General features: G+C 36.5%; 1 protein-coding gene and 1 long non-coding RNA gene across 2 annotated transcripts; one reads left to right on the top strand and one right to left on the bottom strand.

Moving 5' to 3' along the window:
• The first annotated feature begins 1434 nt into the window (after positions 1 to 1434).
• LOC127814197 (lysophospholipid acyltransferase LPEAT2) lies at positions 1435 to 24738 on the top strand. Its single transcript, XM_052355531.1, has 14 exons — positions 1435 to 2094; positions 3610 to 3790; positions 3963 to 4022; positions 11831 to 11994; positions 12079 to 12142; positions 13632 to 13700; positions 14685 to 14777; positions 18181 to 18225; positions 20224 to 20294; positions 21269 to 21335; positions 22401 to 22451; positions 23660 to 23770; positions 23867 to 23914; positions 24203 to 24738. Exons 1-14 carry the CDS (start codon positions 1595 to 1597, stop codon positions 24395 to 24397), a joined length of 1719 nt encoding a protein of 572 aa, XP_052211491.1. The 5' UTR covers positions 1435 to 1594; the 3' UTR covers positions 24398 to 24738.
• On the bottom strand, positions 5008 to 8433 carry LOC127814198 (uncharacterized). The gene is made up of 2 exons (XR_008026303.1): positions 8300 to 8433; positions 5008 to 5127 (listed from the first exon to the last, which is right to left on the bottom strand). It is a non-coding gene; the product is annotated as an uncharacterized LOC127814198 (long non-coding RNA).
• Positions 24739 to 25863: the final 1125 nt, after the last annotated feature.

The following is a 25863-nucleotide window of genomic DNA, read 5'->3' as shown; positions in this document are numbered from 1 at the left end:
GACATAGAGGAAGCCACCAAAGCACAAACAATAGCCCCAGACAATGGGTATATTGGTAATTTCCTAGAGGATGGCCGAATAGCATTATTATCCATAACACCAAGTAATAAAAAAAAAAAAAATCAGAATATTACATTATTATTTGTCCCAAAAATTGCACTTAGATGCCTGTGGTTTCGGCCGTTTAAAGATTATTGTGATTTATTAGTTTAGTTCAAATACTTTTTTGTCATTTTTAAAATATTTGTGGATAAAAATAGGGGTGAGCATTTGATTGATTCGATTACTAGAATCGATTGAAATCATACTAAATCAACTAAAAAATATGAAAATTGAACAAATAAACAAAAAAAAAACCAAACAAATACCAACAAAATCTTGAACTGACCAAAAAAATGAAAGAAATAGAAAAATTGACAAAATCGAACAAAAATAACTGAAATGTTGGTAAAAAAACGATGTTGTTTGGTGATTTTAGTTGATTCGATTATTTTAGATTTTTTTTAATGTAAAAATCAAATCGAATCGAAATAGCTAAAATTGTCAAATTTGAAAATCGAACCAAACGGAACATTTTTTTTTCGGTTAGATCAAAATTTTGTGCACCCCTAGATGAGGAGTCTGAGCAAAATAATTAAATTACAAATGACTTTGGATGTATTTTTAAGTCACAAAAATTTAAAATAGATGAAAATAAGGTAACTTGTTTAAGTGAAAAATTGTAAGTAATAAAAATAAGCATTTTCTTGAAAATATGATTAAATTTGCGTCAATAAGTTACCGTACAGAGAATAAGTAAAAATTAATCATTCTTATTTATGAGCAAAGTTTTTTGGACTAATTTTGCATTTCATTACTTGCAATTTTTAGGAGAGGTTTGAACTTTATATAGTGAGAAGACTTTCAAGACTCATATCTTCCCATCTAGCAAAGAAAACGAAGGAGAGCAAGCATCGAGTTGCTGAACGTTGCAGAACAACGTGACTGATTCATCTACACTATTCCTTAATTAAAAAATATATTTTACGGAAATAATCTATGTCTTTTATTTTATGGGATTTGATAAAAACATAAAGTAAATCGAAGTGTTTGAATCATTACAAAAAATACTCAACATCAATAACGATATTATAAATATATTTAGTTTTAAACTTGACTTAAAATCTATGACTTAGAGAGAAACAAAAAAATTTGTTGCAATCGGATTGGAAAAGGAGGGTAATGGAAAGAGGAGGTGATTTAGTTAGAGAAAAAGGAAACAATGGTTAGATTTCAAATTCAATTTCTTATTGGAAAAGAAAAGAAAAGAAAAGAAAAGAAAAGAAAAGAAAGGAAAAAGTTTGTGCCACATGCGATTCACGTGGCCTTACATCATAAGTCCATTGCCCTCACTGTCTCTAAAAATTTGTGAACTTTTCATTCCGCCAAATTCACACCACAAAAGCCTCCAAATCCCATACACAGAAACAAATCGCTTTCTTTCTCTTCTCCCTCGCTCTCTCTCTCTCTCTCTCTCCTCTTTTCAACGTGTCCATTGCTGGAGCGCCTTTTTTCCATCTTGACTCTCCTCCACAGGCACTTCCAAGCTCCAGCCATGGCGGACCCCGATCTGATCAGTCCCTTGCTACCCGAGAGCGCTCTTCTCGAGCCGTTCGATGAGCCCCAAGTCATCATCCCCGTCGACGAGGAGGAGGAGGAGGAGGAGGAGGAGGAGGAAGGGGGTTTCGATCAAGACCGTTCAAGCCGATCCACGAAGCAGAATTGCCAGACCAGCGGTGCTCCTCCGGGATTCGAGAGCCCGTTCGGGTTCCTCGGCGCCGAGGGGTTCGACGTCCCGGCCTCGACCACCGTCGACCCGTTCCGGAACCACACGCCGAGGGTTGAAGGGCTTTATGAGTGGCTCAAAATCGGGGTCTCCATGCCTGTTGTGTTGGTCCGGCTCGTGCTGTTTGGGTTGGCTTTGTCGTTAGGTTACTTGGTCACCAAGCTGGCTCTTCATGGTTGGAAGGATAAGCAGAACCCTATGCCTCAATGGAGGTGCAGGCTGATGTGGGTTACCCGGATTTGTGCTCGCTGTATCCTATTTTCTTTTGGGTAAGTCAATGTGGAATTAGGATTCAATATACATGTGTGTGTGTGTGTGTATGGACTGAAATGTTTCGATGTGTATCCATATCCATAATCCATCTTTATTGCATTTAGTTTCTAAATGTTTGTGTAAGAAAACTTTGGTGGGGTGGGCCATCGTTATCGTTATTTTCTTTTCCAATCGGTGGACAAATTGAAATCCACCGTAGGAATATACTTTAGTTGGTTTGGGCAAGTACAAATTCGTAACAGGAAAGCGGTAGCCTTTTTCTTTTTCCTATTTTTGTAGAGTAGCTACACCGACAATTGAATTCAGTTTGTGGAAGTCAACTGTTAAAATAAATCGTTACCATGACCCGTTAGAATAGAGAATCTTGTTTGTATATGATATATTAATCAGAGGTTTGTATGACTGGACTTATCACACTCATACACCGAGAGGTGTTCACAATTAATTCTCACCTCTTGATTGGGGATAACACTGATTTTAGAAATGTTGTTCAAAGCATGAACCAGAGGAAGAGTTTGGTTGTTGGTAATTTGGGGAAAGGAGGGAACAATTAAGACTTGGAAAGTCATTGAACATTGGTTCTTTTATGTGAGCATGTTCTTGTCCCTTGGCTCTTCTAGTGGCCAAAAAATGTCTGTCAGAATATATGGTAGCAACTACAAAGAGTTTTTGGGTGTTAAAATTTCCAAATATAGAGTATGAACAATAGCATTTTTTTAATATTTTTGTACCTTTTAGATTGTAGAGGGCAAACCTAGGTGGTAATGGTAAGCATGCTCCTTTGTGACTGGTAGGTCTTGGGTTTGAATTATGGAAACAGCTTCTTTGCAAAGTAAGGGTAAGATTGTATGGAAAGATGACTGGCCTTCCACCCTTTGCAAATTGGAGAGCCTTGTCCACTAGGAATGCTCTCTCTTTGCAAAGTGAGGGAGCCTTTGTCCATATAACTATATGAGTGTGAAGAATGATTGCACTTGCATTGCCAATTTTTAGTTTGTTCTAGGATTCTAGCCATTGGAAGTTTTTTCCCTTGCAAGGTGTACTTTTTATTCATACCATTTATCAGAAAAAAAAAAGGAATAGTGATAGTTGTAGATTGAAGAAAGTTCAGAATGAAAAAAGAGAAGTTGATAAGGCACAAGATAGTGGTTACGAAATTCACCATTTAGGAATGGAAGTATGCCATGTCTTGGAGTATAGATTCATGGATTGCTACAGCATAGGCATTTTCTATTACCCAGGTCTTGCATTACTTCAGTCAATCTCAACTAAAGACCTGAGGCTCCACTCCTGAGTTAACTGTCTTGATTGTGGCAAATATTGTGCTGATATTTCCTCATTCAAGCATGAGGTACTATGAGTCTATGTTCCATGAGTACCAACATTGGTGTCTGTTTCTTTGATGGGGGAAAAGGAAAGGGAATCTAAAGATCGATCTCATTAATTAAAATTTGATTTACTAAAATTTACTTCCTGCATTAACTTTTATTAAATGGTTTCCTTTCTTGCAGCTATCATTGGATAAGACGTAAAGGAAAGCCTGCTGCAAGGGAAGTTGCTCCAATTGTTGTATCTAACCATGTATCATATATAGAACCGATTTTCTTCTTCTATGAATTATTTCCCACTATTGTTGCATCTGAGTCCCATGATTCCATACCTTTTGTTGGAACCATTATCAGAGCAATGCAGGTAATCTTTATCCATTCTGTTTATGAAAGCTTTGTTTGGTCTTTTTTCTTGTACTTAAATGTTTTTTCTTCTTGAATTTACTGCCATAAAAATTTCAGAGTTAGTTTTGTGCATTTGAGTTCACTAATATCTTTAACTAATGTTTCTTTTTATCAATTTTCTTGTTCTCTAGGTTATATATGTTAATAGGTTCTCACCGTCATCAAGGAAGCATGCTGTTAATGAAATAAAGGTAGAAAGTTTTTATGTGTTCACTGAATAGTTATTCTGAAGTCTTTTCTCTTGCTGAACTTTTTATGAATTCTTTTAGTTTTATGTTTATGTAGTGCTTTACTAAGCATCGTTATTGTCATTTCTTGTTTCATCAAATTGTTTGACTGTTATTAATTAACTCATCAACAACAACAACAACATATCCAGCCTTTATCCCACTATGTGGGGTTGGCTACATGAATTCTAGACTTCCATGTATTTCTATCTTTTGTCATATCTTCATTGAGATCCATACACTTCATATCAAACTTTAAAACTTTTCTCTTTTTTCCTGTCCTCCATATGTCTGAAAACTTTATATTGCAAGAAATCCAATAACTAATATCAATTTTTTTTAGACAAATTACATAGGTTAAATTTGAAATTGAGTGGTTGGAAAAGTAAACAAAGGAATAAATAACCGATAGTTATGTCAACAGTTGGTGGATTCCGTTTTCTCCGCTGATACTTGAGGGAGTAGTCAAAGGTGAGCCAGCCACTTGGGTGATGCAAGGGGCCATGGAAGCGCCTCACCTACTTCTAGGTGAGGCTCCTTCATACAATTGCTGCCTAGGCTAGAGCCTCTAATGAGGTATCACTGTATCAGGCATCTCAGGCGCTCAGCTAGGTTGTAACCAAGAAAAAAAAAGGGAAACTGAGGGGTCATTGGCAGAGGAGGCATGCAAAATGTCTCAAGAGTGTAAAACAAAGAGGAAATTGAAAACTTAGAAAAAAAAATAGCAACTTGTCTTGGTTTATCTGCTGTTAAGCTTAACCAACACCAACCTACTGTTATTTTTGATTCTTCCTTGTTTCTTACTTTTCAATAGCTGTAATGGACATAATCATGCGAATCTGAGGGAGGCGAGTTTGAGAGGAGTCCTTAGAGGTTGGTTGGAGCCGTCATGTGTTGGGAACCCGTGACCCATGGTCGACCCCTTTGGTAACTTCTCTCCATTGGGGGTGGGGGGGGGGGGGCTGTCTTGTGACAGGTGACCCTCTGGTGGCCATCCTTCTCCAATCTACCTCTTTAATCTTGTCTACTATTGTAATCTTGGCTCATGGTGAAGACAAGTGTCATGGACCTAGGGTTTAACTTAGGGTTGGATTGGAAATTGGAAGAATGAAGGGAGAATTTAGAAGAAGATTAGGGAAGAATAGAATGAATAGAGGGAGAAAAGAGAATTGAGAGAGAGAGAGAGAGAGAGAGAGAGAGAGAGAGAGAGAGAGAGAGTAGGATAATGTTGTATTCTATTTTTGCATGCCTTCTCCCATGGAATGGGATGAATACATATAGGTGCTTGGTGTGGGTGTGGATGCAGTAGATCATCCCCCCCTCCAACAGTTACAACAAATTATTTTGTCTTTTTCTTAAGGCCTCACATGTGGTCTTTCTAATTCTAACAGAATTGATAACTAGAATATAGATACAACAATTAAAGTAAAAGAAATACAACATAACCCTTCTAATTAACCCTTGGGTCGTGACAATCCCCTCTCCTTGAAAGGTTTCTTGTTTCCAAGAAACTTATTACCTTGAGCCGTTCTTATTCATCAAATTCTAGCTTTCTCTATCAGTTTAATGCTTCTTTCCTTCTTTATCCTTCTAGGCTTTTTCCTCTTTTCTTTTCTCTCAACCGTAACAACATCATGACTTGCTACCACATTGTCTTGAACCATCTGTTCATTAGTCAATGCAATAGACTAGCATTCGAATTTTCCCACTGGAGGAGGAACCAATGCAGCAACGGGAATTTTGTTCCCTTTGGCAAAACCTATAACTTCTTCAGCTACCTCTTTTAGCTTTTCCCCATCTACAACCGGCTTCCAAAATTTCTCACCACTTTGAATCTGCTACTGATGGAAAGAACTACTTGCAAGGTTATAACTCGTAAAGGATTTCCCTTGACTGAAAGAGAAATCAACATCTCTCTTTTCAACTTTTGTGTTTTACTCTCCCAAAATCCCTGCTTTAGTTACCTCTGTTACCCCCAATACTGACAACGGGTTCACACTTGCAATTTGGCTTGCCCTTTTTGAAATGGCAGCAACACCATCATATTGTTCGGTGCTAGAGCCTTTTATGTTGGTAGTAAGATATCCTCCAGCTAGCGCTATCTCCCCCCTCTCGCTGCCCTTTTTAACCTAAGCCAAAGAATCCTTAGCTTTTGGTAGGTCCAAAATAGGAGGAAGGATTCCAACCCCAATATCTGTGTAGATTGAGGTCCTTTAGTCAAATTTTCCTGATCCAATGCTATTCCATTTCATACGAACTTCTGATCTAGAACACCCCCAAATCCTTCAACCCATGCACTAGCCAACGGGGGTAATGAGTTGGTATCTTCGTTGTCAATTTCGCTTAAACTAATATACTTCTTTTGCTCAACATTGGAAGTGAGCAATGAATCCCCTTCTTGCCATCTTAATTTCTCCTTTGGCTGGTCCATTTTGAGAAATTCCTCTTTGTTAAAACTTTCGCAATAATCATCGAAGTATTCAATCGGAAAGTTGTAATGATACTTCTTAATAAGTATCATCACAAACTCCTGTAACTTCTTGCGGAACATACGGTCAAATTCTTTACACTCTTCATGAATCCCATTACTTGTTCCTTTGTCCCTGTTGCTGCCAACTGAAAATGCAGCCTCCTTTGGCTGCCATTGAGGCTCTATTTCGGTTGAAAATGAAGCATTCTTCTGTTGCAATTGAGGCTCCACTGATCTCCTTCGTGCATTACTCCTCCTGGCCGAAATCTCACTAGCTGGGAAAGCAATAGGCCAAGAAATCACAGCTCTTTCCATCATAATTCCCCACACTTCCCTTCTGTTAACTGCCTCACCCAGTCACCTCTAAAATTGATCCACTTAGTGGCAAATTAGTGGCTGTTTTGCTTCAAGGTCAGGTTTATTGTAGTAGCGGAAGAAGTTGCATAGTTACAACGACTTGATCAACCTTCTAGAGTCACCTAAGGCTATCGAATATCCTGTCTCTCTTGTCGCAATAATACCTAATACTTGCTGGAATCACCGTCGGAAACACCAGCCTACTCGCCTCCAAAAGTTAGACGGAAATTCTGATCACTGGTCCCTTACAGCCATGAAGATAACCTCACTTTGTGACTCCTTTCGATTCAGATCGTGAGGTGATCGAAAATTTCCAGACCCTGGTTCTCCCTTCAATTCCAAACACTAATTAGCGAAATTATTTACTGAGGGTCACTCACTTGCTGTGCCTTCCTAGTTTGGATTGAGGGTGCTCGCTTGCTTGGAGATACATCAGAAGCGACAGTCTAGGACTGATCGGACTTCACCTGATTAGATCACCGACGAATTTTGCCTTCCGAACATCGTCAATTTCGCCGCTGGACCACCTTCATAAAACAACATTGGAGATTACTACCTCCAAACGTCAACCACCTTCCAGGTCACTGGAGTTGTTGAACCTGCTCTGCCTAACCACTGATCGCAATTGACAACGGTTGCGTCTCCTACTTCCTCGTCCGACTCACTCGTGAACCTTTTGGCCGTCCGCGTCACTGCATTTGATGGACTCCCACACCAATCGCGAATGCTCCTCAGTTCGTGTCCCACCTAGCCGTTGCTTCTTTCCGGTACTCGAATCCTTCCCCACCCGATTGGTTGGTGTTTTCGATCGGGTTGATGTTCAATGGGTTTGCCTGAAGGTCTGGGTAAGGCTGATGACTGCCTGAGTTCTAGCCCAATTTGCGATCGCTTCTGATTCTAGAAGTCACCAGAATTCACTGCTGCTCCAATCGCTACACCCATTGTATCACTACACTCTCAAGTCCACCCATTGTATTGCGTCACTCCCGAGTTCAAATAGTGACACCCACGTAACCGCTAATACTTGGAATCCCACATGCAATTGCCTTGATTTGACCAGTCCACGAGATCCAATCGCGATTGTTGTAGGCTTCGGAATCACTGGTTCTGCTTGACCTGGCTGTGACAGCCTTCCTCACACACGTCATCACTTTAATGGAGCTCTCGCAACTTGTCTTCTGCTTATCCAATCACCGACCACTTCTCTGCACCACTTGCGGAATTCACTGCTCAATCAATTCCGGCAAAAGTCATCGGAATCAATTTACCCACAATTATATGAACCACAACTGAAGAAGTATTGCTCTGCTTTGAATCGGCTTGATTACTTCATAATTGGATCGGACAAGGACAACCACCGGATTTTAGAACTCACAACTAAGGAACGACTGCTCTGATATCATTTGTCATGAACCTAGGGTTTAGCCTAGGGTTGGATTGGAAATTGGAAGAATGAAGGGAGAATTTAGAAGAAGATTAGGCAAGAATAGAATGAACAGAGGGAGAAAAGAGAATTGAGTGAGATGAGAGAGTGAGAGAGAGAGAGAGAGAATAGGATAATGTTGTATTCTATTTTTGCATGCCTTCTCCCACGGAATGGGATGAATACATATAGGTGCTTGGCGTGGGTGTGGATGCAGCAGACCATCCCCCCCCCCCTCCAGCAGTTACAACAAACTATTTTGTCCTTTTCCTAAGGCCTCACATGTGGCCTTTCTAATTCTAACATAATTGATAGCTGGAATATAGATGCAACAATTAAAGTAAAAGAAATACAGCATAACCCTTCTAATCCCTTGGGTCGTGAAGCTTTTTTAGATTTTTTTTTTTTTTTTTTTTTGGGGGGGGGGACAAAAATGATTTGTTTCGACAACATTCAAAAAGTGCATAGACAAAGAAAAATGTTATCTTGGGAGCACTGGAAACAGATTCGTTAGATGAAATTATAGCTTCTCTCATGCGCGCGCACACAGATTTATCAAAACAAACCAGAACACAAAACAACAGAATATTGAATTGAAATAGAGATAGATTCAGAAACTCAAACCAACAAGAAACACCAAATTTATCCCGGTTTAGATTGTCCCTTAGGACCACCCTACATCCAGCCTTAGAACCCTCCGATCAGCCTTCTTTGATTGATTAGAATGAGATCAGTATAGCCTTAGTGCCTACAATTACAAGCATACAATATTACAAAGAGCTATCACTAATTACACAACCTTTTCTCTTTAGCTTTCTCGTAAATATCATGCATCTATAAACACCTAGCTCTCTGCCCTATTTATAGAAAATTAGGGCATTAACTCCTAGACATTTACATAACCAGGTATGGATATTACCGGTTTAACCCCCCAACTTAAATTCTAATTACAAGTTGGCCGCCGCCTATCTGTACCCTTTGAAATAATGATGCACTTTCCTTGCCAAAGCCAACATCATTCTTACTCGAGACAAAATTCTTAACAAAAGAGTTACAAAACTATTAGAGAGGGGTTGTAGGCTTCATGCATACCCTATGTCTGCAATTGATCACATGTTTAGCCTCATGAGGTGATACTTGGACCAATTATGCACTTCCACATGATAAAAAACCCCTTGGCTCCGTGGTAGAGGCCTTTGAGCATACCGTCTTACCAAATATATGCTCAAAACCTCTAGGGTTAACAAGGATGCCTATGCAATAATGCCTCATCTTTTGATGCCTTTACGCAATGATGTTCCTGTGTAGTCTTTGTTGGAAGTAGGAGCCAGGGATGTCTTGGAATTTGTACACATTTGAGAGTTAGAGAGGACCCATGACCTTTGTGGACCTTCAAAGGCTTGTGAGGGCTATTTATTATTATTATTTTTTTTTGGGGGGGTGGGGGTGGGATGTGAATTTGGGTTAAGAGTTATGAGTTCATCAATGATCTCCATGTTCCTCTTCCCTTGACCTTACCCTATTGATATTTGGTAGGCAAATCACGTGAAGACAAACCAAATACAACTGAAATTCTGTATGCTGCTCCAAGCATGAAACAATGTTATACCTGGAAGTGGGCACCTATCTCTTTTGGTGGAATTATTTTTACAAGTGCTGCGACTTCAACTTTCCGTTTGTTGGGCAGGAAGGGTGAATGACGTGGCCAGTCATTCTGCATGTGAGATTGTTAAGGGAGATTTGACCTCTCGCAGCTTATTTGGAAACCTCAGTAACTGTGGAATTGGAATTCCAATTCCAGAGTTTTAGAATCAAATAATTATTTAATTCTGAAAAATAAATTTGATTTTTTAATGTTTTATTCCAAACAAGTAACTAGAATTCTAATTACATTGGAATCATTAAAACTATAGAATTATAATTTTGATTCAATTGGGATTGGTTCCAAATGAGCTGTTAAGGCTTGGTCAACCTATTATTTATCAAAAAAGAAAAGAAAAAAGACTGGATAGAGATGAGCCGTGAATTGATATATTCCTAAAAATAACTTCATTATTCCAGTATAACAGATGGTGAATAAGTCTAAGGGTCTGTTTGGCTTCATTGTGCTGTGAAAGTAGTGTTTGGTAATTGAGTGTGGTACTGTGTTTATTAAACTCAAAAACAAGTAATAAGTGTTGGTTAATATTTTTTTTTGTTGTGTTGTAAATATGCAAAACACCAAAAAAGTCAATAATATATGAAATAAGATTTTAAACAAATATTTTATACTAAAATTATTTATGATGTTTAAATTACTGTTATAATATTATAAACTTAAAGTGCTTGTTAGATAACTAAATAAAATAGTATGAAAAAGATGTCATTTATTACGGAAAAAGTAATTCATATTCATATTTATTCTCGAAACACATTTTTTCTTCTCATCAAATTAAATGCAAAAGCTTGAAAATATGTTTTTGACTTTTTGTACCACATTTAAATATGTTTAAAAGTTAAGGTTAAAATTGTCTTTTTTTTTTTTTTTTTTTTTAAATAAGGTGTCCCATTATAGGCTACTTTACTTTTAATCTAATTGCTTTTGATTAAAGCAGCTTAACCCCTTTTTTTAGAAGTTTCAACTGTGCTCTAAACGCGAAGTTTTTCTTAACCAAATACTACTTTTTTTCTTTAATAATTTTTAATGAAAAGCATTGTAAAACCAAACTGCCCCTTAGTCTTCCAAGCAGCAACACTGTTGCCAGCTTAAGTCCTTCAGTTTTTGTTTGAGTAGCAGCTTGAAGCAGTCCACCATTCCCCCCCCCCCCCCCCCCCCCCAAAAAAAAAAAAAAAAAAAAAAAAAGACAGACATCTGAAAAACTTCCTCAAAACTCTTCCGTCTTAGAGAAGAACTTGAATTGGCTGTCTGAAATACCATACTTGGTTATCTGAATGCTCTTTGAAGTCTTAAAACTGTACTCCAAGTCTGAACCTGCGTTGGTGGTACAAACAGAAACTTAGCAGTGTAGTGACTATGTTGGATTGGTCAGAGTAACATGTAATAGATGAATTCATGCATAAAAATAAACAAAAATGAATTGTTGGTTAATAAAATAAGAACAAATTTCAATTGTTATCTTGTTGCTCTTTTCCATTTTAAAAACACTCGTTTTCTGCCCCTGTGGTCATAGCATGTTGTGCTTAACTTTCTGCAATGCTAGCTTCCAATTAACTTGGTTATATGGCTTGAGAACACATGCTAGCTGAACTTATTTATGGTCTCTGTTCGTTAAAATCTATTTCCCATTTTCTGAGTTCACTTTTAGTTGTGGTGGCGAACAAACAAGGGAAAAAATTGTGTTCTTCTTTCAATTTTTTCTTTCCCTAAATTGTTTGAATCTGGTATTTGTGTTCCAACTATGTAAAGGAATGCTTTCTAATTGTCAAACCCTACATTTTGGAAGAAAAGCATTCAGAGTAGTTAAGTTGTATCAATCTATAAGCTATTTGATACAGAATGTGCTTTCGAGGATCTGAATACAGAGAAAGGCTTCTTCAAATAGATTTCCTCGTCTGCTTTTATTTCCTGAGGGAACAACAACAAATGGAAGACTCCTCATTTCTTTCCAACTTGGTGCATTTATCCCTGGATACCCTGTCCAGCCTGTGGTTGTTCGCTATCCCCACGTCCACTTTGACCAATCCTGGTAAGAGCTTTCTTTAGTTTAGACCACTTAGCTGTTATCCAGTTGAATATCTTACTAAATTTATTGCTCTGCTATTTTGTTTAGGGGTAACATATCGTTGGGGAAGCTCATGTTTAGAATGTTCACACAGTTTCACAATTTCATGGAGGTATGCTGTAGCTAAAGGCATCAATGCTCCATCTCTCTGACCCTTAGCCAAATGATTAGTTTATTCATGTTCTGAAATGTAGGGTTGATCATCTTTCTTTCTTTTTTCTTTTCCTTTTTTGGGGGTGGTGGTGGTAAGGTTTATGTGTCATAAAAGTCTGTTTGTGTTGTCATAACAACCCAATCTGCCATATTTCCTTTCATATGTACATCACTTTAACAAATCATTTATTAACTAGATGCTCATTGCCCATATTTTCAAATGCTGTTCCTATGCTGAGAAGCAAAGAGTTTTAAAAAGGTGTAACATTTGAGAAACCAAAATTTGGACACCAAATATGTAATGGTATTTTTAGCTTTTTCTAGAGTTGGACATTTCTTGATATTAAGAACATCTTGTCCATCACTCAAATAAATTAGATGCTTATTCACAAGCTTAAAGGCATCACTGGTGGACACTTATTCAGTATCTTAAAAGAAGAAATTAAAGATCAATTATAACGTGAAGAAAAATGTGGATTTATATTTATTAGTCTTTTCTCTTCTAGAATTTTTTATTTCAAGAATTTTAGAGCTCTTGTTTATGGGCTGATGATTTTTCCAGGTTCTTTGAATTGACAAAGGGTAAATTACACTCAATGCCCTAAGATTTGATAAAAAGATGGACACCCTTGTCATTTGAGAAATGATAAGAGACCTTTTTTGACTTTACAACTCTAGCTACACTTTCTCTCTACTGTTCCTTCATAGATGTTACAAATTTTAATATGACGAAAATACCTTCACATTTGATCTCCCCCTCCCTTTCTTCTCCTCATTTTGCAAACTAGCCTAATCTGGTTGTCTGTCGGTCTCTCTGTCTTTGGTTCTACAATGGTTTAGCCATGGTCGAACCCTGGAGAGAGAAAGAGATCAAACTGTTGAATTCTAGCTAGATCGCTGGACAAAGGAGGAGGACAATGGGAGGTGGAGAGAAAATGTGAGTATTTTTGTCATATTAACAATTTTAACAATGACAGGGGGGGGGGGGGAGTGTGGCTAGAGTTATAAAGTCTAAGAGGTCACTGTCATTTCTCAAATGTCAGGGGTGTCTTTGTCTTTTTTCAAATCTCAGGGGTGCTGAGTGTAATTTACCCATTGAAAAAAAATTGCCATGTTGGAGTGTCCACATTCTGTCTTGTATCTATGTTGTATCCAGTACAGTGCTTTTTAGGTATTTGAATGATATATATGTGCCTTTAGATTTGTATGCCTTTTCATGTGCCTTAAGATTTGTATGCCTTTTCATTTTGCCTTGCTTCACAGTTTCTCCTCCATTTTAAACCTATTTAAGTATCTTTGAGGCAATACTTTTTAGGGATAAGTGTAGTTTGCACACATCTTATAAGGGAAAGGATTCCTAGTCAATTTGAACTTTTTTGTCCCTCCATAATCTGCATTTATGATACATGCGTCAAACGTTAATTGAACTCGTTTACTAAATTATACAGGTGGAATATCTTCCTGTTATTTCACCTCTTGAAAGTCAGAAGGAAAATGCTGGCCAATTTTCTCAGAGGGTAAATCTATATTTTATTTGTTTACATTATTTATTGATTTAGTTGAATTTTGTATTATGAGTATGCATTTATGCATCTCAGGTTCTTTGTCTTCAATTCTATGGTTATGTATTGTAAACATTCTGTCTTTTGTATGCTTCATCTCTTAAGCAATGCAAAATTTTGGGATGTTCGACTTATTTTGAATGTTGAAATTATGTTTTCTTGGCATTATTCTGTTGCATTTGTGCCCGTTAGCATGGGAAGTGGAGAGCCTGCCTTCTACACTTGTGCACAGAGTATTAGCTAATTGTTTGTTCTACTATCATTTTTTATGTTTTTTTTTTTTTTTTTGAGAAACAAATTCACAAGAAGAGCTTTTCATTCACGGGTTGTTTATTCATCATCTTTGTGATTTGTTTCAGAATATATGCCGCGTGGTAACATATTAAATAGGGTGCAGGAGCATGAACATGTCTTTTATATGTGCCATGTAACTTCCTTAAAATTAGAGGAATTGTTTCATAAAGTTGGTTTTTTGTTTGCTAAGTTTTTGTTTTTGGTTTGTTTTCTAGTTTGCTAAGCATTTATTCGTTGTATTATCTTTTGTGGCATTTGTTCAATGTGTTTACATTTTGAAAATTCTCTATGTTATTTGGGTAAATGGGGAAAAATCATTGTTTTGGTTGACATGATGGTTATCATCTATGTTGCACGGAAACACCTTATAAGTGTCGTTTTCCCGTTTTTGAAACGTTTCCTATTTCCGTTTTGGACCCTATTTATGCCTATTTTTTTATAAGAATGTCCGTTTCCACGTTTCCGTTTCCTATCGGAAACGTTTCCTGTTTCCGTTTCCGTGCAACATAGGTTATCATGAGGTGAACTTCATATTTGGATGTGTCTCGATTGGCACATAAGATGGCTTTGGTTATATATCTCTCTGAGTTTTCCGTGTAAATTAGCAAAATTTTAAAAGTGCTTGTGCCTAATGGGTTTCTGCAGACTAGCCATGCCATTGCCACTGCTCTTAATGTTGTGCAAACAGCTCATTCCTATGGGGACTTCATGCTTGTTATGAAGGCTTCTGAGAAGCAGGTTTATTTTTCTTGCTTCATCTTTCATGCTTTATTTTATTTTTTTATTTTTACAGTTTATCTTGCTAGAGGGGCTGCATAAATGATCTTGTAATAAATTTAAACACGCAAGGGAGTGCATGATGTCAGCCCCTTTAACTTAATTTGAGGGCCCTGATTGCAATTTACTTTGCATATTTGAGGTAGCTGCAATAATGGAATGCACCTTATATTCATGGAATCTCATAATGCATGAGTTGTAGGCTTTGTCACATAACGCTTATGGCTTACTCATCTATTTTGAAATACTTGTAGAAAAAAAAGGAAGTTGCTTAGCTTCATATATTTGCATATACAGTAGCAAGCGATAGACGATAATGTTTATGATAAACATTCACATTCAAGGCAAATATATAGTGGAAAGATTTCAGAGTATTTCAAGAAAATAAGTGAAGAAGTATGGCACATTAAAATGTTGGAAAAGTTCATGTTCCAGTAAAGAGTCCTGTGTTCCTTCAATTCGCAGAAAGTTGTTTGCATCTCAACTAGGGTTTTGATAGAGATTTGAATATGTAAATGCTTTATGACTATTTGTTTTTATAAACAAGGAATTGTTAATTAATAGACCAGAGAAGCATAAGCAAGTGGACACTATTTGAAATTTTAATTTTGTGAGAAGAGTAAACACTACTTGTGCAAGATGTAGCACATAACTACTCACCTTCAATGTCATTACCCAAAATTTTGAAAAAAAAAAGCTTTTTTCCCCCTCTTAGTAGAACTAGAATCTTGAGTCGTGACTGGACCAGTGAACCTGAACCCGGTCCTTTAGGCTAGATTTTTCTTACAAATGGTATGATGTGTGAAATAATTTTTATGTATATGGAATATTAGATTTTCTAAGTAAACTGAATCTGATTATTATTGTGAACTTTTAACAAGTTGGATTAAACCTAAAGTTAGGTGAACGATTTTTTTTTTTCACTAAAGTTAGGTTTAGTCAAACTCATTATAAGTTCACTATTATAACTATATTTTGTTTAATTAGAAATCTAATATTCCATATGCATGAAAACTATTTTACACATCTTCCTTTTGTGAGACAAATCTAGCCTGAAGGGCCGGGTTCACTGGTCCCATCAGACTCAAGATTCTAATTTTTCTTTTGAAGGAAAAAAGGGAAACAAATTTTTATCTGAAATTTTGGTCCGTGACATTCAATGAAGGTGCAGATGAGCCAAATATATCTGGCTATTTATATTCTCTGGTAAAGTATAGCTGCTTAAGGCTTGTATGGAGAAGAGCCAACTTCACTCAAGCTCATGTCAAGGTCTTCTATAAAAGATTCAACTCTAAGTTATGTTGGTGGAAAGTTTTGTGACTATGGTCCTTTTGTAAGATCTGTTGAAGCTTCAACAGAATGCAAGAAGAATTAAGTGATGACCTGGCTGATATACAAAAGTGGTCAAGGATTTCTGAAGGCTTTCATGTTGTACTTAAGCTCCTTTTACCTTGCATTGCATTGATGTTTGTGGGTTCATTTTCCAGTGTGAGCTCCAGGAAACCAATTTGAATTCCTCCAATATCCAGATAGAGAGGAAGAGATAGATAAGTTGTTAGCAGCTAGTGGACCTAGTTCACGAACACAGGCTTGCCAAGTTCAAGCCGCATCTTGTTCCATTTGATGCTTAGAGCATTTGTTAGCCAGGAATCTGACTTTTGTGAGCTCCAAATAGAATGTACCTACGGATCCAATTGTTTGCTTCCTTTGATATGGCTCTCAATTTGGAGCCTCACAATGTTTTCATCAGTGTTGCAGATATAAGTTTTGATGTGTAAGCTCCATGCAACTTCAAGGATTCTATTAGCATATTTTCTGGTGGTTGATTTTTGGTATATTTTGTTTCTGCATCTTTCAACTCTTGTGGAAGAGTTTATTTTCTTGCTAAATATGCAACCATGCTCTTTTATGGAGTAATTTGCAAATCAACACTAGTAATAACTTAGTCTGAATGCTTATTCCAGCCTTGAAGAATTTGGTTTGCCTAAGAACCATGGATACTATCATGAGATATGAGCACAAACATGGAGGCAAAGTCTCCAATCTGATGGATTTTTAGTATATTAAGACATTAAAAGCATGGATACTATCACGAGACATAAACATGACATGTAGGCACAGTCTCCAACATGCTGAATTTTTAATAAATTAGGACATAACGCGGGAAAATGTCAATTTAGTAAATAGAATCCGTTAGGCAGCCCATAACATTTCCCTACCCAAGACCTAAGAAATAAGGGCATAATAGAGATATTGAAATGGGAGAAGGCAAGTGGTGCATGTGCAGCCAACAAATTCAGTTAAGGGGTAGAATGGGAAGAGCAAAGAGGGAGAGGCATGTGAGGGCAACAAATTCCTTTAAATAGAGAAGCAAATAGAGTAGAAGGGGGGGAATTTTCTGGTGAATATAGAGGGAGAGCGTGGACCTCTCGAAAGTCCACTTTCTTTTCTTTTCATTTTGTTAATTTTCAGCTTGTAGTTGCTTCGATTATCAGTGTCCTATCGGAATCATTTATATATGGGAATGAAATATAATGATGATGTAATATTTTTTCAGATTAGGAACTCATTTTTATTATCAACTATTTTTTGGGACATTATATTATCAACTTAATAGAAGCTTATTGGGTGCATTCTAGAATATTAGAAAACTGTGAACAAGTTCTAATATCTATTTTAGAATGGTCTATCCACAATTAATTGAAAAATCCATATTGTTTTCTTCTTATAACTGGTTGTAATTTTTTTTCTTCAAACTCATAATGTTCTAATTTGCTTATGTGATTGATAAGCATAAGCATGTTCCTAACATGGACACATGGGTCTGCAAGCTCTCAAGAAGTGTCCAGTTTTACAACAACAACAACAACAATCACCAACCTTTATTTTGCTAGATCAAATATGTAGTGTTCACTAGGTATCTCGGAGTATCTGTCAAATTTGGGAGTGCAACATAATTGAACTCATTACAAGGGTCAGTGCTTTTTAGGCCTTGGCGCTGGTTTGGTTGCAGTTTTGGCTTTGTTTTTTTATTTAATTATTTGCTTATATTTACTTTCAAATCTTTAGGTTATTTTTTTATCTTGTCTGCTACCCTTAATCAATTATAAGATAAACTAAATCTGAATTCTTTAAATTATTCATAATGCTTTCTTGTCCAATAGATACAACAAGAATAGTAATAATATGGAAAGAGCAAAAAGAATACTGCTTTGAAAAGCTAAAATGAACCTCCTTTTTTGTGGTTGTTCTTAGCCTTTGTATTTCAATTTTTTGTTTTTTTTGGGTGGGGGAACACTCAAATTCCTGTTTGCATATGGTTGTAATTGTTGACAGTGACAATCACTATTCTTATGCTTTATAGGAAAATCCTGCTCTTTATATGGCTGAAATGGCAAGCATGAAAACGGTGAGTTTTCAATTGAATGAGCTTTATACTATGGTTTTTTTTTATTGTAATTTCATAATCTATGATGAGATCCCTATATATTGATCCTGTGTATGGTACAAGTAGTTGTTTCAAAAAATGCTATGAAAAAGGTTCAAAATTTTCGATGTCCCTATACTTCTGAGTGAGTTTTTTTATTGGATCCTTAAAACTATGATCATATCTGAGATATGATAGAACTTTATTCATATGCAACAGGCTGTTTATTCACGCTTCCATTAAACATGCTCTATAAATATATTATGATGAAAAGAATAGTCTGGTGTTAAGACTGAACAAACTTGCACCATGATAGAATGCTTACAGAATTTAACTTCCAACCCTTTCTTGTAGATTGCATCCATGCCTTTTTGACTCTGATTTTGCTTGCCTATTTGAAATACTCCTGCTTTTTAATGGCGTCACTGGCCTGGAATGGAAAAGAACTCTGTATCACAGGAAACTGGCTATGGATACATCAAAGAAGGTAGTTGGAAAATGGAAAGGCCACCATCTACTATTCTATTACAGGCTGCCTATGGACTTATCAACTCACGCTTGTTCCAAAGTTTCAACAAGCACCACATGCACTTTCATGATTCAAACAGAGCCATATCTTACCATTTTCTAGTTGATTTGTCAATGAAACGTTGAATCAGTTGTGCTGGAGAATTCATGAATCTTATTAGCATAGTGAAGAGGTTGAAGAATAGCAATCGATAGGATGTTATATATCTTTAGAAGCTTGGCAACCTTCCTTGTTTTGGTGTTGCTTATGCCTCTGATATTCAGGAAGATGTTAATCATGGCTAACAACTTTGAGAATATTGAGCTAACACTCTTGTAACCCTTCTAGAGCTCTTCAAGTTTAATTATTGTGCTTTGACAGATCTGGCTGCTCCTTGTAGGATTTTGATACTTTAGATGGCACTTAGAGAAAACCTTAAATATGGTAAAAAGTTCCTGCAAAGACGTGTTAGGCTTTCTCATATTTTGACCTTTATCGGTTCAAATCCTTGAAACTCATTCATTAATGCACAGGGCAGCCATGTTTCTCAGTACATCCCTAAGAGAATGCTATTTTGCTTAAAAAAGCTAATGTGGATAAATAAAGAAATAAAACAAATGCAAGAAACACCAATTATAAACTTATTAAGGTTTATTTGCTTCGTGATGAAAGACAGTTAATATTCCTTTATGCCTCCCAAAGATGTTTCTTTCTAGCCTTCTATATTCAGTTTCTATTATTTATTTTGTTTCTTATACGGAGGATGCTTTTGGAAATGTTTGTAGCTGAAATTTGTCATAGCAAGAATTTGAATAAGTAATGGACTGAACAATTAAATATTGATGCTGCATATGCAATAAATATGGAATGAAAGGACCAGTTTCTTGTGATTGTTTATGTTCAGCATTTAGAGAGATCGGGACTTGTTTTATAACGATTTTGAAATGGTTTTTTGCCTTCATCAATTTAGGATTCAATAGTTGTCGTATGTATGTGGCATTTCTGTTTAATCTATCTTCTTCAGGGAGCTGCTCCATTTATTTAGTTTGTTTTAAGATACCCAACACCTACATGGCTGCAGTACAGTTCCAATACTTGCTTGGATGTTTCTCTCTCATTACTTTTCATGTTTGTGTGCGTGCGAGCTTGGGTGCAGTGTGCACATTTTAGATGCCTCTCACCTTTATTGGCTACTTGGCTTGTAGCAGTTACCTTTATTTATCAAGGGGAGAAAAAGTCCATAGTATTTCATTATGATCATTCTTCAGAGCTCTGAAATGAAGACTATTATGATCTGATGGGCGATGAATGCCTTGCGTTGATCTTCTGCTGGATCATTTTTTTTTCCTTGAGTGAAATGGAAAGTCGCCCTTTGTAATAGTATTATGGTTCATAGTGGAATTGCTCCTGCTTTCATACAAGTTACTGAACTGAAAGTGAAGGTGAATTGGATAACATCTCTTGTTTTCCAGATGTTCCATTTGAGCAGTTTGGAAGCTGTGGACTTTCTAGATATATTTCTTTCTATGAATCCGGATCCCAGGTATAATGCTGTCATTTGTTGATTTCCCTGATGTTTCCTTCTTTTCTTTTCTTCTTACATTTTTGATATATAAAATTTCAGTGATATTCTTCTCAACATTGATTAGTTAAGTCTCCTTTGCTTTACCTGGTAAGGAACCATTGGTGTAATGGTGTACTCCTATTTGAACTGTTTTTGCATCCGATCCCGCATTCCTGCATACATACCTCTCAGCCAACCAATTCCTGCATACATACCATATGCTGCAGTGGGTTGTTTTGTCATGGCTGAATAACAGGCTTGCCATTTTTACTCCCTTTTTGGTCTATTAGTTGCAGATGCCAGGAGCTTTTTTCTTTTATTGAGTTTATTTTGGTAATAAATGTTTCTCTTGAGTTAATGTTGAATTCATGTGATTGATGCAACACACAGCTTTCTGCACCAAGTCATTGTAGATATGCAATTATTTTTTTGAAAGCATATGTTGTTGCTTCCGTATTTTTCTAGATATATCATAACCTTGCAGATATGTAATGATATTGATCATAAGTTTTGGTTGTTCTCATTTTGGATTCCCTTTTACACCTCCATCCCACACAACACACCCATGGACAAAACCACCCCAACCGTCATTATTCTGTATATAATCATACTCGGTAATCCTGCTATTATATTGGAACTCGTGAATCATTCTGGTTTCAATGTTTCTCTATCTGTTTATTTATTTATCTTGTTTTACATTATTTGAGAATATGGGAAGTCAAACTTTCAGTTCTTGTAACCGCTGAAATATAACTCCATGCATCAGTAAACTGAAGATGTGGACCTTGTGCCACAATGTGCTTAATGCCCGTTCTTATTGTAATATTTCTTAGTGAAATGCATTCTTTCCCTTTGAGTTTGTCAAGACACCCCTGAGTTCACGTTTCATCAATATTGCTTTAATTGGTGGCATTGTAAGAACTGGTTCTCTCTCTTTTTGTCCTGTTCAACAGTGGATGTGTTCAAATCCATGATTTCTTGAGGGCTCTGAGATTGAAGGCTTGCAGTCTTTCTGAAAAGGTCTGTTACCAAATCTAAATTTTTGTAATCTAGTAATCTCTATATGAATTGTAGTCCCCTTGTTTGTCTCACCACACCTAAAGGCCTTTCAGATTTTGCCATGTTGCTTGATGCAGAACCTAGATTAAAGTCCAATTGGGAAACATAAACAAAGATTAAAGTCCAATCCTAATTACAATACTAAATAAGGGAAACACAATCTTTCCAAAACTACTTAGGAAAGAAATAAACAAGTAAATAAATAAAACAAATAGACAAAAAATGCTAATAATGTCTCCCAAAAATATTTATTTCCCTATTCTTCATTCTCCCCTGGTTGAAAATAACTTGACTTCAATGAATTGGATTGCAAGTTCCACCCTAAGAGCTCAGGATCTAAGGCTTAGAAATCATCATCAATAATCCAAGTAACATATGAATTTGGACGATCTTCCCACTTGATGAAAAATCCGCAATAACAAATCCATGAGACAAAAGTACAATCTCATCATCAAGCACAAGATCTTCATAATAATTGATCATTTTGTTTCCTTCTGATTATAATGCATTCTTTGTTCCTAAACTAATTGGATTACTTTGTGTATTTTTACTTCTAAGTAGTTTACCTTCCTGTTTCTATTTGTTTGACTTGTCTATTGTGATTGATTTGTATCCTCCCCTCCCTTAGGCAAACATATTATATATGTGAGTCTCATAAGCTAATGGATTACAGTATATACTGTATTTGACAACAAAGGTCATCTTATCTATTATTGTTCCATACTCTAATAGGAATCCCATCTTCTTAAGATTTCAAATGGGTGTAGAGTGGCAGTCTCTAAAAGAAAATACTATATTTTATTGCTAGAGACAACGTGGCCCTGGTATCTTGAACAGACAAACAAGGGACATTTTTCATAGAAAGAAAGCTGAGGGATATCTATGAATATACTTTGATGCTTGTTGTATAATATCATATGAGCCTGTTTGATTGCTGTCCATGGAATCCCAAAGAAAAGTAACTTTATTCCATTTTTTTAGAGTTGTTTAATTTGCTTATCTAATGGAGATTGTTTTATGTTGTAGATATTTTGGTTCCTTGATGTGGAGAGGAAGGGTAAAATAACATTCAAGCAGGTATCAATTCTCCCCCCCCCCCCCCCCCCCCCCTCCCCTCTCTCTCTCTCTCTCTCCATCTTCTGTATGTGTGTTGCGGCTATACTTTAGCACAGGCATATACACAAAACACAAAATGTAATATGCAGTCATTCATTTGTGTTTTCAGGGTGAGATTAGCTTGGACACTTTTTTTTACAGAAATAGTGTTGATTTTCTTTTGATGCATACAAGGTGAAGGAACTTGATTCACAAAGCCAGTCTATTGGCATAAACATAGACCGGAAATTATTGAGGAACAAGAGTGGATAAATTTCTTTCTACTTACAATTGGGTATTCAAATGGATATTCATGGAGCCAGTGCATAATTTTATGATGGTGAAAAGACTTGATTTTTCTATCAATTACAAATTTTACAATTTAATGCTTTTAAATCTGAGGTGAAGTATGACATTTTAAAGTTGATTTGTTGATAGCATTGCTTTGAATTATCAAATGCAACCCTCTCCGTGGATATGGGACTCAGCGGCAATGAAGAGTAATATTTTCAAAGATAGAAATGTTGAAGGAATTACTCAATTCCCGAGTGGAGTTAAAGCTATAATACCTTCTAGCATTTTGTGTTAGATATATATGAAATTGTCTCTATTGTATGGTGTGGAATGCTGGCCAGTTTAAAATTAACAGGTGTAGAATGTGATCATAATTGAGTTGAGAAGATGTTATGGTGGATGTGTGATATGTATAAAAAAAATAGAAATGAGTTTATCTGTAATGCAATTATGAGTAATCAATATGCGACACCCATTTAAGATGGTTTAGATATATGACAAGGAGACAAATGGATGCATTTGTGAGGATAGTAAAAAGGAATGGAAGGAGTTTGTAATAAAATAGGTAGAGGAAGAGCAAAGAAACTTTTAAGGATAACTCTTAGGAATGATATGAAACATAATGGTCTTGAAAAATATATGATTATGAATAGAGATGACTGACGTGCTGATCTTTATATAACTGACCCTGTTTAGTGGGACTGAGACTTGGTGTTATTGTTGCTGTAGTAGTAGTGTTTGGTTGTTTTATAATTTAACCATGTAGTTGCTGGTTGATGATATAGTTTCTTCCTCACATGCATTATTATTTGAGACCCTTTATGGGTGCCATTTAAGTCTCCACTAGGTGGTGTAATGCCGTGGTTTCTCATGGCTGGGAATTCAATTGCTTGCAGTTCCTAGTTGGGTCAGCTCATGTTCTGAAGCAACCATTATTTGGGCAAGCCTGTGGATTAGCCTTTGCTGAGTGTCAGATGAGTGGAAGCAATTACATAACTGAGCAAGAAGTATGCCATCTTTTTTTCTCTTAATATTATCTTAACACTCACTGGACAAGCTTTGAGTTTTGTGCTCAATTGATTGGTAAAACGCATGTGGTGCAGTTGGGGGATTCTATTCGGCTCGTGATTCCTAGCGTGGACCAGTTTGAGGTGAGTAATCCGCACTTTATTGGTTAAGTGGCCAATTCAAGTAATCTGTGCGTCTATAGTAAACATAAAAAGAGAGAATGTTCTCTGGTGGTCAAATAGCAACTTAGCATCAAGGTGTGCTTTTCCTTGCTATGGCAATTGCCAGCCTGACATTGGGCTGCAGTCCACAAATAAATAGTAAGGGAGTGAAAATGGAGAAGATAAAAGCTACTGGGGGTTTCCTTGCTTGTTTTCTGACCCTGCCATGTTTTTACCTTCTGAAACTTCATTTAACTTTTGCGTTTGCAGACCCATGAGCTTTTCGAATTGTTTGATACTGATGGTGACGGGTGGATCAGCAAGGATGATTTCATTGCCTGTTTAAGAAGAAATCCACTGCTCATAGCACTTTTCTTGCCCCGGTTAATTTCCAAGAACTTGTCAGGAGGTGGTGGTGATGGGATGTGCCAAAGGGAATCGAATGATGGATCAGTCTATAAATGAATCCCGCGTCTCCTGTAAACATTCTGGCTCCTTCACAGGGGACTTTGGGTGAGGCACACTGGCAGTTTTGAGTGCAGTGTAGCTCTTGAGAACGCTTGGAAATCTTATGACAAAGTTTGGTTTTCTTGCTAAAGCAATTTGCTTTTCTTTGTTGAAACTTGAAAGGTTTACAGGGTTACTCCTTTGCATTAAGCTTGTGGTGCCTTGCAGGGTAGCTAACTGTAGAAACAAAGTTTTGTTGCAGAAATGACATTTTAAAATGTTACAAGTGAAGTTTTGATGTAGAAATCACATTTATAAGGCTACAAGTGGTTGTATGGAAAGTGCAGCAATTTGGGTTACGGATCAGTTGTAAAGGGTTGCCTGATCTATGGATAATGAATCTGTTTCCTGTGTTATACGTGAATGTGATTCTTGTGAAAAACAACTACCATGACGGCAGTTTTGCTGGTGAATCCCCTTGTATCGAGACTCGTCGGTCACTTGTCGTATGGTTCATGAGTTTTAAGGAGGGGAGGTGATAGTTTGGCTGTTGCAGGCAGCCACTGGTAGCTCCCCTCGTCTCTGTCCATTATTTCTTCCCCTACTGGATTGAACGCCGATGGGGCTACAGTGATGGGCTTGGGCGTCTGTACAAGCATTTTCGGTACATGGCCTTTATGCTTCGGTTTGATGGTCAATATAATGGAAAATGTATAGCTACCCTTGGGTTACCCTTTGGGCTACCCAATGTGCATTAAATGACAAAAATATTCTTGGCGTAATATGATGATGTGAGGCGATGAGGCGAAGTGAGATGGTAAGGCGCATGACTAAACATCTCTCTTCTAAGACGGTGAGACGATATAGTAAGGCATAAGGGGTATTTTTGTTATTTAACATGAATTTGGTAGCCCAAGGAGGACTTAACATGATCCTAATATAATTGCCTAACTTGTTCATAAAGTTAAAGTGGCTCAAGCATCTCTTTTAGTTCATGGTTTTTGTAGGAATGATAATGAATCGAGTTTAATAGAAAATACATGCATTATATTTTCATCTAGACTTCTCCTATCATTGCTTGTTTTATTATTGTATTAAATTTTGTTTGATAATATAACCCTAAATATAAAAATTAGATATTTTATAATGTAAAAGATGCGACATACAACACAAATGGTATATTATATATATTTTTATATATAATACAATTATTATGTAAAGATTTTTCACATGTATTATATACCCTTTTAAATTATATAATATACATTTCATGTTGTACGGCACATTTTTTATATTATATAAAATATCAATAATTTTAGATATTATATATGATTTTTTTTCTTTGTTAGAATCAACTAGATTAGAATTACTTTGTCACATCCTGACAACATTAATGGTTCCATTTTTTTTTTTTGTTTTTGTTTCATAACAAGACATTAATATAAGTAGGAAAAAGGAAAGTTAAAACCTAAAATAGTGAGCAC

The sequence above is a fragment of the Diospyros lotus genome, chromosome 12, assembly GCF_014633365.1.
Source record: "Diospyros lotus cultivar Yz01 chromosome 12, ASM1463336v1, whole genome shotgun sequence".
NCBI lineage: Eukaryota > Viridiplantae > Streptophyta > Magnoliopsida > Ericales > Ebenaceae > Diospyros > Diospyros lotus.
The sequence above is the reverse complement of the archived record's forward strand: the minus strand, read 5'-3'. Positions and strand labels throughout refer to the sequence as shown.